The following is an 18,055-nucleotide window of genomic DNA, read 5'->3' on the forward strand; positions in this document are numbered from 1 at the left end:
CAGAGGAGGAACTCGCCCCAATCCCACACTACAAGAAGGATCTCTACTTTATCAGCTGAACTTCATCTAAATATTTATGGGGAAATGCTAGTTGCCTGACTCTTCTGCCTTCTCTACTACAGGTAGTGGTGCCTAGGCACCCTCCTGACTCTCCTGCCTTCTCTACTATAGGTAGTAGTGCCTAGGCACCCTCCTGACTCTCCGGCCTTCTCTACTACAGGTAGTAGTGCCTAGGCACCCTCCTGACTCTCCTGCCTTCTCTACTACAGGTTCAGTAGTAGTGCCTAGGCACCCTCCTGACTCTCCTGCCTTCTCTACTACAGGTAGTAGTGCCTAGGCACCCTCGCATACCAGGAAGTGGTCTCAGGTTTCTGAGCATTTCTAGTGTTCCCTATCACACAGCAATTTTTTTTTTTTAAATCAGGTCCACTTTAAACTTTGTAGAATCAGCTGAAAAATTTGAACATGCCGCCGCCCCCCCCCCCCCCCCCCTCACACACACACTATGTGAGCTCCCCAATAAAGAGACCCAACAGAATAACAGTGACAGTGAATGCCCTGAGTGCTTCTCTTAGTGGATGAATGGCGGATTGTGCAATCTAATAAAGTGTGGCGGACGCGTTCCTCTGTCTCGTGTAGCTGGGAGAAAGGAATATCTAAGCTCATAAATTCTGTCATTTTTACGCATTCTTGATGTGACGCGCTCCCCCCCCCTCCTGACCGCCACAGCCCCTGATTTACAGCCCGCCATGCGCTCTGCATTACTCAGGTAACCTCAGGATTCCACCTGACTCCACATGAATGTCACTCCAAACAAACAATCTGTGGGTTCATCAGTGCTGACACCTGAAAAGCTAGCAGCAGATTAGAATAAGGTGACCAGATTTTCAAAATGAAATCCAGGGACATATTTATTTTATTTATTTTTTTAATGGCAAATGGTAAACTATTTTATAAGCATAATTTCTAAAAAAATGACATATGCAGTGTATGTGGTATTTGTTAATGGAATGATTGTATGATATATACATTATTTCTCACATTTCCTGGGTGTATGGTGTCAGTAGAGCAGTGGACATGTCAGTAGAGCAGTGGATGGTGTCAGTAGAGCAGTGGATGGTGTCAGTAGAGCAGTGGACAGTGTCAGTAGGGCAGTGGATGGTGTCAGTAGGGCTGTGGACGGTGTCAGTAGAGCAGTGGACGGTGTCAGTAGGGCAGTGGACGGTGTCATTAGAGCAGTGGACGGTGTCAGTAGGGCAGTGGATGGTGTCAGTAGGGCAGTGGACGGTGTCAGTAGGGCAGTGGACGGTGTCAGTAGAGCAGTGGATGGTGTCAGTAGAGCAGTGGACGGTGTCAGTAGGGCAGAGGATAGTGTCAGTAGAGCAGTGGACGGTGTCAGTAGAGCAGTGGATGGTGTCAGTAGAGCAGTGGGTGGTGTCAGTAGGGCAGAGGATGGTATCAGTAGAGCAAAGGACGGTGTCAGAAGAGCAGAGGACGGTGTCAGTAAGGCTGTGGACGGTGTCAGAAGTGTCAGTAGAGCAGTGGATGGTGTCAGAAGGGCAGAGGATGGTGTTAGTAAAGCAGAGGACAGTGTCAGTAGGGCTGTGGACGGTGTCAGAAATGTCAGTACGGCAGTGGATGGTGTCAGTAGAGCAGTGGATGGTGTCATGGAGCAGTGAACAGTGTCAGTAGAGCCAGGGCCTCTGATAGGGGGGGACCTCCAGCCCTCTTGTATGGGGCCCGAGCACACAGGGGGGCCCACACAGAGAGGGGAATTAGTGATGGACAACAAATACAGAAATCTTCCTCCAGCACCTGAATCTGATTTGTCCCTCTCCTTGCTATCAGCTTTTATCTGTTGAGAAAGAGACAGTTGTCCCTCACTAATCCCCCTTCCTTGTGTGGGCCCCCCTCCCTCCCAGCACTTATCTCTGCTCAGGAGTTTATTTGTAAATTGTAACTTTGTTTCTCTCTCTCTGTCTCTTTGATCACTGAGCTCCAACTGCCCAACCTGTATATGTTTCTCATCTCATCTTCTTTTTTATTTAACATAGTTTTTTTTTTTTTTTTAGATTTAGCAGGAATTATGCGAGTTATGTTATATTTGTGTCTGATAATAGTGATTTTGTTGTAATTTTAGCTAAATATTTCTTTAATATTTTCTTGAGGGGTCCCTGCCAGGTAGTCAGTACTGGGCCCCGCGATTTCTAATAGCAGCCCTGAGTAGAGCAGTGGATGGTGTCAGTAGAACAGTGGACGGTGTCAGTAGAGCAGTGGACGGTGTCAGCAGTGTCAGTAGAGCAGAGGATGGTGTCAGTAGAACAGTAGACAGTGTCGGTAGAGCAGTGGATGGTGTCAGTAGAACAGTGGACGGTGTCAGTAGAGCAGTGGACGGTGTCAGTAGAGCAGTGGATGTGTCAGTAGGGCAGAGGATGGTGTCAGTAGTGCAGTGAACGGTGTCAGTAGAACAGTGGACGGTGTCAGTAGAGCAGTGGACGGTGTCAGCAGTGTCAGTAGGGCAGAGGATGGTGTCAGTAGAACAGTAGACGGTGTCGGTAGAGCAGTGGATGGTGTCAGTAGAACAGTGGACGGTGTCAGTAGAGCAGTGGACGGTGTCAGTAGGGCAGAGGATGGTGTCAGTAGAGCAGTGAACGGTGTCAGTAGTTTCAGTAGGGCAGTGGACGGTGTCAGTTGGGCAGTGGACGGTGTCAGTAGGGCAGAGGATGGTGTCAGTAGAGCAGTGGACGGTGTCAGTAGAGCAGAGGACGGTGTCAGTAAGGCTGTGGACGGTGTCAGTAGTGTCAGTAGAGCAGTGGATGGGGTCAGTAGAGCAGTGGATGGTGTCAGTAGGGCAGAGGATGGTGTCAGTAGAGCAGTGGATGGTGTCAGTAGGGCAGTGGATGGTGTCAGTAGGGCAGTGAATGGTGTCAGTAGAGCAGTGGGTGGTGTCAGTAGGGCAGTGGACGGTGTCAGTAAGGCAGTGGACGATGTCAGTAAGGCAGTGGACGGTGTCAGTAGAGCAGTGGACGGGGTCAGTAGGGCAGTGGACGGTGTCAGTAAGGCAGTGGACAGTGTCAGTAGGGCAGAGGACGGTGTCAGTAGGGCAGAGGATGGTGTCATTAGAGCAGTGGATGGTGTCAGTAGGGCAGTGGATGGTGTCAGAAGGGCAGTGGATGGTGTCAGTTGGGCAGTGAATGGTGTCAGTAGGGCAGTGGATGGTGTCAGTAGGGCAGTGGACGGTGTCAGCAGAGCAGTGGACGGTGTCAGTAGAGCAGTGGACAGTGTCAGTAGAGCAGAGAACGGTGTCAGTAGGGCAGAGGACGGTGGTGTCAGTAGAGCAGTGGACAGTGTCAGTAGAGCAGAGGACGGTGTCAGTAGGGCAGAGGACGGTGTCAGTAGAGCAGTGGATGGTGTCAGTAGAGCAGTGGACGGTGTCAGTAGAGCAGTGGACAGTGTCAGTAGAGCAGAGGACGGTGTCAGTAGGGCAGAGGACGGTGTCAGTAGAGCAGTGGACGGTGTCAGTAGAGCAGTGGATGGTGTCAGTAGGGCAGTGGACGGTGTCAGTAGGGCAGTGGAAGGTGTCAGTAGAGCAGTGAACGGTGTCAGTAGGGCAGTGGATGGTGTCAGTAGAGCAGTGGACAGTGTCAGTAGAGCAGAGGACGGTGTAAGTAGAGCAGAGGGTGGTGTCATTAGAGCAGTGGATGGTGTCAGTAGGGCAGTGGATGGAGTCGGTAGGGCAGTGGACGGTGTCGTTAGAGCAGTGGACGGTGTCAGTAGGGCAGTGGATGGAGTCAGTAGGGCAGTGGATGGAGTCAGTAGAGCAGTGGATGGAGTCAGTAGAGCAGTGGACGGTGTCAGTAGAGCAGTGGACAGTGTCAGTAGAGCAGAGAACGGTGTCAGTAGGGCAGAGGACGGTGGTGTCAGTAGAGCAGTGGACAGTGTCAGTAGAGCAGAGGACGGTGTCAGTAGGGCAGAGGACGGTGTCAGTAGAGCAGTGGATGGTGTCAGTAGAGCAGTGGACGGTGTCAGTAGAGCAGTGGACAGTGTCAGTAGAGCAGAGGACGGTGTCAGTAGGGCAGAGGACGGTGTCAGTAGAGCAGTGGACGGTGTCAGTAGAGCAGTGGATGGTGTCAGTAGGGCAGTGGACGGTGTCAGTAGGGCAGTGGAAGGTGTCAGTAGAGCAGTGGACAGTGTCAGTAGAGCAGAGGACGGTGTCAGTAGGGCAGAGGACGGTGTCAGTAGAGCAGTGGACGGTGTCAGTAGAGCAGTGGATGGTGTCAGTAGGGCAGTGGACGGTGTCAGTAGGGCAGTGGAAGGTGTCAGTAGAGCAGTGAACGGTGTCAGTAGGGCAGTGGATGGTGTCAGTAGAGCAGTGGACAGTGTCAGTAGAGCAGAGGACGGTGTAAGTAGAGCAGAGGGTGGTGTCATTAGAGCAGTGGATGGTGTCAGTAGAGCAGTGGATGGTGTCAGTAGGGCAGTGGATGGTGTCAGTAGAGCAGTGGATGGTGTCAGTAGGGCAGTGGATGGTGTCAGTAGGGCAGTGGATGGTGTCAGTAGAGCAGTGGACGGTGTTAGTAGAGCAGTGGACGGTGTCAGTAGGGCAGTGGATGGTGTCAGTAGGGCAGTGGACGGTGTCAGTAGGGCAGTGGATGGTGTCAGTAGGGCAGTGGATGGTGTCAGTAGAGCAGTGGATGGTGTCAGTAGAGCAGTGGACGGTGTCAGTAGAGCAGTGGATGGTGTCAGTAGGGCAGTGGATGGTGTCAGTAGAGCAGTGGACAGTGTCAGTAGGGCAGTGGACGGTGTCAGTAGAGCAGTGGACGGTGTCAGTAGAGCAGTGGACGGTGTCAGTAGAGCAGTGGATGGTGTCAGTAGGGCAGTGGATGGTGTCAGTAGAGCAGTGGACAGTGTCAGTAGGGCAGTGGATGGTGTCAGTAGGGCAGTGGATGGTGTCAGTAGAGCAGTGGATGGTGTCAGTAGTTTTTTATTTTTCCCACACATAAAGAAAGTGAGCGCTGGTGAAACCAAATGTAGCAACAGCAGCTAGCACACAAAGGTGAATATATAACCCTCAGAAAGATACGTATACAAAAAGTGCAGTTTTTTATTTTTAATATTTTATTTAGTATTTTTTAATTTTTATTATTTATTCTTTTTTTCAAATATTTTTTCTTCGGTTGGGGGTTGTGGATGATTATGGCTGGACGGTGTCAGAAGAGCAGTGGACAGTGCTTATTATTATTTATACATTTTTTCCAAAATATTTATTATTTTTTTTACACTTTAATTTAGGTTGGCAGTGGACCGTATCAGTAGAGAAGTGGATCGGGGGACAAAACCAGGGACAGACTTGGTGTCCATAGTTTTTTATTTTGGGGGGGGGGGGGGGTATGGGGGCAGTGGATGGTGTCAGGGTTTTTTTTTTGTTTTATTATTTTTACAAAGTAATTTTTAAATATTTAGGTTGACCGGAGAAGCACAGAGGGGGGACCTGGGGGAGCGCAGAGGGGGACCTGGAGGAGCACAGAGGGGGGACCTGGAGGAGCACAGAGGGGGACCTGGAGGAGCTCAGAGGGGGACCTGGAGGAGCTCAGAGGGGGACCTGGAGGAGCATAGACTACCCGGGGAGCCATAGGAGGACCGATTTAGCCAGAGGAGGACAAGGGGCCCAGAGATTAGGGACATTTGATGGACATTCGGAATGACCTGTGCGGCGGTGGGGGGAAGTTACAAGCACCAATCTACCTGTGCGGCTTTCAATAAAGCAGCTGAAAGCCGCATGATGGAGAGGAGGAGAAGCGGCCTGTCCCAGGTCAGTACCAGGGACAAAACCAGGGACAGACTTGATCAGGGGACAGTGTCCTCAATCTGGGAACTGTCCCCAGAAACCGGGGACGTCTGGTCACCCTATTAGAATGGTGATTCTGTGGTAAGCACCATGGCCTTGCAGCACTGAGGTCCTGAGTTCAGCTTCCAACCTTGTGCATTGGGCTTATACACTCACCAGCAGGTGTACAGACCCGGGAACTCAGTACAGGGATGGTGGGAACCCCTCATAATGGGCACAGCAGGTGTACAGACCCAGGCACTCAGCACAGGGATGATGGGAACCCCTCATAATGGGCACAGCAGGAGTACAGACTCGACAACTCAGCACAGGGATGGTGGGCACCCCTCGTAATAGGCACAGCAGGTGTACAGACTCATAAACTCAGAACAGGGATGGTGGGAGTCCCTCATAATGGGCACAGCATGTGTACAGACCTGGGAACTCAGCACAGGGATGGTGGGCACCCCTCTTAATGGGCACAGCAGGTGTACAGACCCAGTAACTCAGCACAGGGATGGTGGGAACTCCTGATAATGGGCACAGCAGGAGTACAGATCCGACAACTCAGCACAGGGACAGTGGGAACCCCTCATAATGGGCACAGCAGGAGTACAGACCCGGGAACTCAGCACAGAGGTCTGAGATGTGAAGGTGCAGGAATTGGGGAGATCTGAGGTGTGAAGGTCCAGAAATTAGGGTGATCTATGGCGTGCTAAGCCATCATCATGCTCAGAGGGCAGAAAAACTCCCGGATGACTGATCGCTGCTCTTCCTTGAGTGCCCAATCACAGTCCGGGTTGGTTACTGTATACACTGCCTAGTTGCACTGCAGTCGGCAGAGAGTCTTTGGACCTGGCTATGCTGTCTTGTGAATTCTCCCATTCCTCCCCCATAGACGCTCGGCACAATGTATACATCACATACCAGATGTCCCGGTGACTCCGTGACCAATTCTCCTTCTCCTCTATAATAGGATGCAGTGAAATTTAGTGGCAGGAGGTCTCTGGAAATGAGAGCAGCTATTATTATACAGATTGATGAGTACACTTAGATCTGCTATATAGTAACTATAGTAAAAAATTGTATTACACTATATTAGCAAAAGTATTGGGACGCCTGTCTTTACACGCACATGAACTTTAATGGCATCCCGGTCTTAATCCGTAGGGTTCAATATTGGGTTGGCCCATCTTTTGCAGCTATAACAGCTTCAACTCTTCTGGGAAGGCTGTCCACAAGGTTTAGGAGTGTGTCTATGGCAGTGTTTGACCATTCTTCCAGAAGCACATTTGTGAGGTCAGACACCGATGTTGGATGAGAAGGCCTGGCTCGCAGTCTCCGGTCTAAGGCTCCATGTACACGGGACGCTGGAAATGGCCATTTAGGATCAGTTGGGCGTTTTTTTCAGAAGCCCCTGAACCCATCTACATTTTATCTTATCTGTCCATGTACACCAGGTCGTTTACAGTCATTTGCAGGCAGTTGCGTTCAGGGACTGTTTTTAGAACGCAATTATTTGCGTTCGAATGTGTGTTTCCCGGCGTTTCAAACGCACAAACGCGTCCGAACGCGTCTGAACGCGATGACCCGCGTTTAGCATTCGCGTTTTTCCATTTTAAAGGGGAATAATTTTTATGACCTCTATGAACGCTTCTAAACACAAACGCCCGCAAACGCTGCTAAACGCCCGCTAAACGCGTGTACAAACGCGACTGAACGGACGTTTCAAACGTCCTAAAAATTCCAGCATTCAAAGGGACTTTTAACAACGTCCCGTGTACATGGAGCCTAATTCATCCCAAAGGTGTTCTTTCGGGTTGAGGTCAGTCAAGTTCCTCCACCCCAAACTCACTCATCCATGTTTTTATGGACCTTGCTTTGTGCCCTGGTGTGCAATCATGTTGGAACAGGAAGGGGCCATCTCCAAACTGTTCCCACAAAGTTGGGAGCATGAAATTGTCCAAAATGTCTTGGTATGCTGACGCCTTACGAGGTCCCTTCACTGGAACGAAGGGGCCAAGCCCAACCCCTGAAAACCAACCCCACACCATAATTCCCCCTCCACCAAATGATTTGGACCACTGCACAAAGCAAGGTCCATAAAGACATGGATGAGCAATTTTGTGGTGGAGGAACTTGACTGACCTGCAAAGAGTCCTGACCTCAACTCGATACAACACCTTTGGGATGAAATAGAGCGGAGACTGCGAGCCAGGCCTTCTTGTTCACATCAGTGCCGGACCTCACCAATGCGCTTCTGGAAGAATGGTCAAACATTCCCATAGACACACTCCTAAACCTCGTGGACAGCCTTCCCAGAAGAGTTGAAGCTGTTATAGCTGCAAAGGTGGGGCCAACTCAATATTGAACCCTACGGACTAAGACTGGGATGCCATTAAAGTTCATGTGCGTGTAAAGACAGGCGTCCCAATACTTTAGGTATACTTTAGTGTATATTGCTTTTAAAAAGGATCTGTACTGTGGAAGATGTGGCCAATATATAGGCAAACAGCAGACAAAGGACTAGTCACTGGTATTGCATGTGGTCGCCCTGCAGCTGATATTTTTCCTACTACTGTCTTACCATGCCTAGTTATTTGTATGGAGGTGGCATCTTGGTAGAAGTAGGGTACTGCCATGTATGGGGGAAGGGAATAGGGAATGCCGCTCAGGTGTGTGTCCAAAAAGGTGCTGGCTGGATCCGTCGTCCAGGAAGATACAAGTAGAAATGTGAAGCCGCACTCAGATGATTGAAATCAAATAAAGTGTCTTTATTCTTCAAAAGTATCCAGGACAAACAGACAGTGTGAGGAACAGAATGTGTCCAAGGTAGACGCGTTTCACGGCTCGAATGGCCGCTTACTCATTACCACGGTGAAGTAGGGTACTGCCTCAAGTAAGAGCTCCAATGTGATTACTGCTCATCGGATTACTAGAAAAGAGGAATGATGGAGAAGCAGTAGAGGAGATGAAGGAAGGCCAGATCCACAGAATGAATGAAGAAGAAGCAGGGAGATCCTACCACTGCAGGTCCTTAGATATGCTTTCTAATCCAGGACTAGCAGTCAGAGGTAGCAGTGCCCTAGATGAAGTCTATACATCAGGTGTGCCTAGGCACATTCACATACCACGAAGTGCACTGCTATATGTTAGGAGGCGATCAAGACAACAGGTAATTATTTAGGGTACTGCTTAGATTGCTAGATGTCCATCTCCAGAGTTACCCCCACTTTACATCGGGATCTCCAGAGCTCCCCCCCCCCCCTTATATCAGCATCTTCATAGTCCCCTCCCCTTACATCAGGGTCCCCAGAGTCTCCCCATACATCAGCATTTCCAGATGCCCCCCAGTTACATCAGGGTTCCCATGAGTCCCCCCTTATATTAGGGCCCCCAAGTTTACTCCCTACATCAAGGTCCTCAGAGCTCCCCCCTTACATCAGGGTCCCAAAAGTTCCCTCTTTACATCAAGGTCCCCAGAGTCCTTGCCTTAAATCAGGGTCCCCAGAGTGCTTCTTATATTAGGGCTCCCAGAGTCTCCCCTGCTTACATCAGGATCCCCAGAGTCCCCCCTTACATTAGGGTCCCCAGAGTCTCCCCTGCTTACATCAGGATCCCCAGAGTCTTCTTAACATTAGAGTCCCCAGAGTCTCCCCTGCTTACATCAGGTTCACCGTAGTCTCCCCTAAACATTAGGGTACCCAGAGTTCCCCCATCTTACATCAAGGTCCCCAGAGCCTTCCCTTACATAAGGGTCCCCAGAGTCCCCCCTTACATTAGGGTTTCCAGAGTCCCCCCTTACATCATGGTCCTCATAGTTTATCCCTTACATCAGGATCCCCCAGAGTCTCCCCCTTACATCAGGTTTCCCAGAGTTCCCCCCTCTTACATCAGGGTCCCCATAGTCTCCCCTTACATTTGGGTCCCTAGAGTTGCCCCTTTTCATCAGGGTCCTCAGAGTTTATCTCTTACATTAGGATTTTCAGAGTCTCCCCCTTACATCAGGGTCCCCAGAGCCCCCCCCCCTTACATCAGGGTCCCCAGTGTCCCCCCCTTACATTGGGGTCCTCAGAGTTCCCTCTCCCTTACAACAGGGTCCTCATAGTTCCCCCTCCCACTTAAATCATTGTCCCCAGGGCCCCTCTCCTTACATTTGGTTCCCCAGAGCCCCCTTTACAAAAGATTACTAAGATTCTCTAGACAGCTGGGCAGAAGCTGGAAGATGTAGCACTGGGAGCAGGTCTGAAGAAAGAAGTTCCGTACTCCTTCTCTGAATGCTGGGGCTTAGGACAACAACTAGAGAAGGGGTGACAGGGGTGGTGGGTGAAACCTAGAGTTGGAGACCATAAATGAAAAGGTTTGGGCCAGGGACAGTCAGGCTGGGAAGGAAAGAGCTAGATGATGCTGGGTATCTTCCTGCCAGTAAATGAGGCTGGTTCTGTCTGCAGTGAAATCAGAGTAAGCCATTTCAGTCCAGGAGAGGAACCTGAGATCCTGCCAGTAACACACTTCCTGTCCACCGGTGACAACGCTCAGTCACTGTGCTGTATCTCTGGGAGGTGCAGCATTGTACCTGGAGCACTGGGCGGATGTTCCGATGATGGGGATTGGCTGGTGTATTTATCCGCTCTTGTTTTGTATGGTTCAGATGTGGGACGGATTGTTAGTGTAGCACCACCCCCGCAGGAGCTGCTGATTAGATTATTGGGTCTACGTCCTGCCTAACAACCCACAGAATTGGCTCGAACCCTCCCTAGGCACAACTGACCCAGAATAGGACTGGAATACCAAATGGCTACACAGATTGGAATATAACACTTCAATAAATAATAATGACCTGTTACCTCTCTCCAGCTGCAGTCCTTCTGGGTAATACAAGGTGACCACACACAAGCTTGCTTTTAAACAGGAAAGTTATTTACTGTGAATCAAATAAACAGTTTCGATACAGTAAAATATGACTTTGTAAAAGGATATACTAATTAATTAATCAAAGATAAGATAAATACTGTGATATCACTCCTCAAGGGCACATTAATTGTTTCAGGAAATGTCTCAGAGCCTATAGGACCGCCATCTTAATCACTATTATACTTTTGGAGATAAGGCTCAGCATTCAGTTAGACACAGTATCAGAATGTCAGACCTATCTGAGTCCGCTGTTTCTTCTCTATATCTTCGCTAGCAACGTTGGTGCACTCGCAATTTGTAATCCACATTGAGGATGGGTGATCAATAGAGAGAATGGCAGCAAACAGTTAGTAATCACCGCGGGGTGTCTGTGCAGGATTGCCGGTAAAACTTCTGTGAGAGATGTACTGGGCCACCTGGTATATTGCCTTCTACTACTCTAAGGCTAATCCTGACTAAAGTTACTTCTTTGATAGATAGAGTCAGTTTTTGGGCAGGTGCCCTCTCACCAACAGGACTGTCTCCCAGGAAGCCTCCGCTGCTGTCTCAGTCTCCGGCCTCTGTCACCAGCCGCGCTAGGTATTTGGGGTGGATGAGTCTGGTCTCTGTAGAACATCGATGGGACCTCCAGGAGGGATCCTCTACTGGAGATGAAACACTGCAACTTAGTCACTTAAGGCCCAGGAGTTTCGGCCTAGCATACAGCATCAGCCCACAGCACTGGCATCCTGCTTGTCTCACTGTGTCTTTCCCAAGAGAGTGAGCCTGGCTCCTCCCTTCCTTTATAAAGCTTCCCCCAGAAGGCTGTGCGGTGCAGCAGTGCACCCTGGTATTCTCAAAGCACTATGGGCGATGAAGACTGCTCAACTTCCTGAAAGGAAAATAACATCAAAAGACATTCCATAGCCGCTGCAATGTGTCCTTTTGGCCACTAGATGGAGCCGAGTTCCTCTCAAATGTCAAGCAGCAGTCTTTTAGAACTTGTATAATGGAAGACCCCGCTACACACTCCCCCCACTTGAGAAACTTTGGTCCCCAAAGAGGACAACAGCATGTACTCCAGTGCATATGTTGGCAGTACACAAAAAAAAACATTAACATATGCATAACAGGGAATCATCTTCCTTTTCATAAGCAGAGTTCAAACTTAACAACTGCATATTACAACACAGGTTCGACATAGGAACCTCCCACCAATTGTCAGGGGAGGGAAGGTAATTCTGTTCACAGACCCCTGACACTTGAGTGGCTTGTACAGATGTGCCTGGGGGTGAGCTAGGGTTGTCCTCCACCAAATCTGCGGTGGAAGAACTAGGCTGATCAAGAGTTCGTTTGGAAGTAAAGATAGCCTCTTCTGAGCATTCACCCAATTGGTCATAGGTCAGTCTTTTGGGCGGGTGAATGACTCTTCTTTCCCTCTGTTCTTTGGGATGCACGATCTCAGAGGTACTAGGACCAGCCACTTCTGGGGATTCTTCAATGTCCTCCTCCTCATGTTCCAACACACAGGAATCTGATGCTTCAAGAGCGGTCAGTTCTTCTTCAGAGGAAGGTGCAACCTCCTCCTCAGGATCTTCATCATCAACTACTTCTTCTGGAAGCATGTGGAAAGGTATGAATTCGGGGGCTTCCGCCCGAAGGGTTCCTCTGTCAGCCAATTCGGATGAAGACAGGGAGGCAGGTGTGGGTTCTGGTAACTGAGACGACCACATCCAGTCAGGTACCTCCTCTTCATCTTCCAGATCTTCAGATGGAGAATTTCCCTCCCTCACATCTGGGAGTGTCGACTGAGATCTGGTGACTGGTCTGGACAGGCGAGAGGTCGAAGGGGTCTCTGGCGAGTCTACGACAGGAGGCATGCGAACTGCTTCAGAGAGAGGCAGTAAATGGTTCCTATGCCAAGTCTTCAATGGACCCACACTTCCTTCAGGCCGAATTTGATACACAGGGAGGTTTGGTAGTTGCTTGCAGATAACATAAGGTTGGGACTTCCAGCGGTCTGCCAACTTGTGTTTTCCCGGGACACCCAAGTTCCTCAACAATACCCTGTCCCCTGGTTGCAAGTCTTGGATCCGAACTTTTAAGTCGAAATTCCTTTTATTCCTCAGTCCACGTTGATCAGATGTGGCCTGAGCTTTATCATAGGCCGATTTCAGACTCTTCCGCAGTCGGTCCACATATCCCTTGTGCGATGCTGAAGAGGTGTGATCGGGCGAGATGCCAAAGGCCAAATCCACTGGCAATCGAGCCTCTCGTCCAAACATTAGACGATAAGGGGAATATCCAGTAGCATCACTGACAGTACTGTTGTAGGCATGCACAATGGCAGCTACATGTTTGCCCCAATGCTGTTTCTTCTCTGAGCTTAAAGTCCCCAACATGTCCAAAAGAGTCCTGTTAAATCTTTCCGGCTGGGCATCCCCTTGTGGATGGCAGGGAGTAGTTCTAGTCTTTTGGATGCCTAACAGATCTAACAGTCTCTTGATCAGTCTGCTTTCAAAGTCTCTTCCCTGATCTGAATGGAGGCGTTGTGGTAACCCATAGTGTACAAAGAACTTTTCTACAAGAACTTTGGCTACTGTAGAGGCCTTCTGATCCCTTGTTGGGAATGCTTGGGCGTATCTGGTAAAATGGTCTGTTACCACAAGGACATTCCCTTGGCCACTCAGATCAGGCTCTAGGCAAAGGAAATCAATGCACACCAGTTCCATGGGTCCCTGGCTTTGCAGATGGCCCATTGGGGCTGCTTGACGTGGCAGAGTCTTCCTTTGTATACATCGGACACAAGAATGACAGTATCCTTCAACTTCGGCCCTCATACAGGGCCAGTAGAACCTGTCTCTGACAAGCTGAAAAGTTCTTTCAGGTCCCAGATGGCCATGATTATCATGAAGAGCAGCCAGAACTCTCTCCCTGTATTTAGCTGGTAAGAACAGTTGCCACTTCTCCTCCAGATCTTCAGATGGGCCTCTTCGGTAGGCCACCCCTTCTCGGATCTGTAACCGGGTCCACTCTCTATGCAACAGACGGGCCCCCTGAGGAGAGTCGGTGAGAAGCAACTCAGGGCGCTGGATCTCCAAGGCTTCCAAAAGAAGTTTTCCCAGAGGGTCTTCCAGCTGCTCCTTCCTCAAGTCCCTTTTGGACAGCCGGGGTAAATCTTCCCCTTCAACCTGGGTCACCCTGCAATAGTATTTGGGTACTCCGACAGCCGAAACCCCAATCTCTTCGGCTCTTGATCCTCCTCTGGATCGAAGTTCAGTTCCCTGATATAGGGCACGCACCCCTTCTGGAGCCAAATGGGTCCATTCTTCATCAGGTTCGTGTGGTGCATGCAACCTTCTGGATAGGGCATCTGCATCCCTGTTCCCGATTCCTGGCCGATACTTCAGGCTGAAGTTGAAGCTAGAGAGGGCAGCCAACCATCTGTGTCCTGTTGCATCCAGCTTAGCTGTAGTCAACAGATAGGTAAGGGGATTATTATCCGTCTTGACAATGAATTCAGCTCCGTACAGGTAATCTTTCAGTTTGTCGACCACTGCCCACTTTAAGGCCAGGAATTCAAGTTTGTGGGTAGGATAATTCCTTTCAGCAGGTAGTAGACTCCTGCTCACGTAGGCTACGGGTCGCAGGTGGCCCCCATGTTCCTGGTAGAGTACCCCACCCAGCCCATCTCGGCTGGCATCGACATGTAGTTCATATGGTTTCGTGGGGTCTGCGTAGGCCAACACAGGGGCAGTGGTTAGATTCTTTTTCAACTGAATGAAAGCCCCTTCACATTCTGGGGTCCACTGATCCTGGATGGACTCCTTGGCCTTCCGGGGTCCCATGGTGGACTTCATTGGCTTGACCAGTTCAGGAACGTCATCTTCTTCGTTCTTTAGTAACTCATTGAGGGGTCGGGCAATCTTGGCGAACCCCTCTACAAACCTCCTGTAATAGGAGCAAAAACCCAGGAACGACCGAAGTTCGGTCACATTTGTAGGTCTCGGCCAGGAGGCGACAGCATCCAGCTTGTCCGGGTCGGTGGCCACCCCTTCTTCAGACACGATGTGGCCCAGGTAATGGACCGAGGACTGATAGAATTGGCACTTCTCAGGAGAAAGTTTCAGGCCTTCTTCATGTAGCCTCTTCAGGACCTTTTCCAACCTCTCCTCGTGTTCTTCCAAAGTTCTGCCAAACACGATAACATCATCCAAGTATACCAGTACCTCTATCAAATTCATATCTCCAACGGTCCTTTCCATCAGCCTTTGGAAGGTAGCAGGGGCCCCTGACAATCCCTGAGGCATGCGATTGAACTCAAAGAACCCCACAGGGGTGATGAAGGCTGTCTTCTCCCGATCTTCAGGGTGCATGGGGATCTGATAATACCCACTCTTTAAGTCCATCACACTGAACCACTTCGCCCCTGACAGGCTCTGTAGGGCGTCTTCGATTCGAGGAGTGGTATACTGGTCTGGGATGGTTCTTCTGTTCAGTGTTCGGTAGTCGATACAAAGCCTCAGAGATCCGTTTTTCTTCCGGACTACCACTATCGGAGAAGCATATGGGCTCCTGGATTCTCGAATAACCCCAGTCTTCTTGAGTTCCGCCAGCTGCTGACGTAGATCTTCTAAGTCACCTAAGGGAACTCGCCGGACTCTTTCTCGGAAAGGTTTGTCCTCACTCAGGCGGATCTTATGAGTGGCACTCCTGGCGCATCCCACGTCGAACTCAGCCCTAGAAAATATTCCTCGCCATCCAGCAAGTTGTGCCTTGGCTCTCTTCACCCATTCTGGTGGGAGGGCAGCGTTTCCAGAGCAGAGCTCTTCTATAACATCTTCACCCCTTCCCTCCTCTTTAAGATCAGATGGGACAACTGGGGTAGCCGGGTTAACTTGGCCCAACAGCACTCTGGCCGGTACCTTCACCGGTGTAGTAGAGGTGTTTCTGACACTCACTAAAACCCTTCCATGGTTTTTCTGTAACACCTTCAAAGGGATCACTTCAGGGATTACTTCTATCCCTCTCTCCTCTTCCTGTGGACCTGATTCAAAGATGATAAAAGGGCCCGGCTGTTTCCATGTGAGTTTAACGGAAGCTTTCAGACAAGCCACCTCTCCTGGCTGCAAGACCTTTTCCGTTCTGTCCAACTTCCAGAGTCTTCCAACTCCTTCTGCAGGAGTCTCTTGCTCCAATACTAATCGTTGATAGGCCTGCCGTAGCATGGGGTGAATCCTTGGCGCTGGAGCATCCTGTCCCTGGACCAGTTGTGTCAGGAGGCGCCTTACTAGGTCAGTGTTGGTCCCTACGATGAGAGAGCTTTTGTTGGCCCCTGGCGGACGAGGACAGACCACCGCTAGGGTGTCGAAGGTTTCAGCTTCACCAGCCACTGATGGGTCAAAGGTCAACTTGATTGGCAGATACCCGTCATAGGGAAAACTTTGAGTCCCGATACCCCATATCTCCAGATCTTCCAACTTCTGCAGAGGTAGATGGGTAAGGTGTTTATCATAGAAGTCTCTATACAGAAGAGTCACTTGGGCCCCAGTGTCAAGGAGGGCTCTTGTGTAAATTCCTTCTACCTGGACAGAGACTACAGGGGAAGGCCCGACCAAGTTAGTTGGGAATTCTCTTGAAGTGGCCTTGTTGTCTGATTCAGTTCTCTGCACCCAGGCTCTTTTCTTTTTTTTTCTTCTGGACTTCAGTCCCCTCTGGGCCCGGTGTGCATTGATTTTCCTTCTCTCAGTAGCCTGGAGTATAGAACTAGGGGCGTTGTACCTGGATCTGACTCCCTGACTCAGATTCCCTGAATCATTGAGTCTCTTGGATTCCCTTGAAACTGGCGGGCACCCGGTCGACTCCTTCACGGGTGCCCTCTGAAGTTTTTCCGCTGGCTTGCGAGGTTCTGAGGCGACATTTCCTGGGCTGGGACATACTCCTCTAACATGTCCTACTCCCCCACAGTTGAAACAAGTTAGCGATCTCCTAGGTCTCGGTTCCGGGTCTACTCTAAGGTTAGAAGGTTTATCCGGCTTCTCTGACACGTTCCCATCAGGTAGAGTAGATGCCTGACTAGTCAGGATGGACACCATTTCTATCAACTGGGACACCTGGGTCTTTAGGAGTTCAACTTGCGAGTCACTTTCTTTTGCACTTATCACTCTGACACGAGCAGTTGAGTCAAACTGCCGACTCTTCCTTTTGTTGTCTAACATGACCTCTTCTTCTCTGACCATTCGGATCAGGTCAGGGTATTCCAGAATGCCACCATCTTGGCGAGTTCGCAACAGTATGGCAATGGGATCTAAGGGTTGAGCCCCTCTCAGCACCTGCCGTGCACGAGTCTCATCTACCTTCCGGGGGTCTATCCCTTTCTTTATCAAGATCTGGTGGATGATCTTATCTAGGCGTCTAATAAATTCGGACAACTTCTCTTCCTCTTCTTGGTAACAGTGGTCTAACTGGTAAAGAAGTTCAGCCACGTTCTCCGTCCGACCAAATACATCTTGTAGAATGTCTAGATAATCCTGTGCAGTACAGTTCTTTTTGCTTAGCTTGAGATTACGTACGGCCTCTAGTGCAGGTCCCTTTAAACTTTCTGTGATTCTCTGTTTCTTGTGCTGTTCTGGTACCTCCCACTCTTCCAAAGCCTGAGTGGCGGTATCTAACCACTCTTCAAACCCATCTTCTGTCGAAGGCACAGGCTGTTTCCCAGAGAATGTCCTGAGCTTCCTATATTCAGTCATCAGATAGTTTGGGGAGTCCTTACTACATTTTGCTACGATTTCCCCGAGAACAGCACACAGTTCTGAGCTAAAGGTAGACAAAGGTGGTGACTCTGGACTCCCTTCTTGGACACCTTTTTCTTTGCTGGATCCCCCAGGAGTGGTGGATGAGGGACCTTCAGTAAGGACTTCTGGATGTATTAAGAAAAGTTCTGTTTGGTCAGTAGTCTTTACACTGGTTCCCTTAAAGTAATCAGGGACCCCCTTCCTCCACTCACACAATGCATACGTGTGTGGAACGGTGGTGTCTGTCTTTATGTCAGTCACCCAGAATTTCCTGTCTGTGGACAGTGCCCTTAAAACTGGGAGGAGTTTTTCCTCAGTCCAGACCTCTCCCTTGATTTCAACCACCAGGCCATTTTCCACTACGACATTCTCTTCCCTGCACCACTCGGCTGCAGCGGTAGGATCCATTTCTGCGTTGAGGGGGATTCTGTGGCTGAGAGGGTTGTGTTGCAGGACTGTAGATGATCCCGGACGAGCCCCCACGTGTAGCACCACCCCCGCAGGAGCTGCTGATTAGATTATTGGGTCTACGTCCTGCCTAACA

The 18,055-nt window shown here is 50.0% G+C and overlaps 1 protein-coding gene across 1 annotated transcript in view; it reads right to left on the reverse strand.

Moving 5' to 3' along the window:
* ADAM33 (ADAM metallopeptidase domain 33) overlaps positions 1–18,055 on the reverse strand; it is a gene marked incomplete at both ends in the record, with an annotated part of 85,137 nt that overhangs the window by 39,109 nt on the left and 27,973 nt on the right. Inside the window, one exon of the mRNA XM_082250501.1 lies at positions 6,752–6,830. Within this exon, the coding sequence (XP_082106627.1) occupies positions 6,752–6,830 (79 nt within the window). The remainder of the gene's footprint in view (positions 1–6,751; positions 6,831–18,055) is intronic.

Source organism: Pelophylax lessonae (genome assembly GCF_965119305.1).
Source record: "Pelophylax lessonae genome assembly, chromosome: 1".
NCBI lineage: Eukaryota > Metazoa > Chordata > Amphibia > Anura > Ranidae > Pelophylax > Pelophylax lessonae.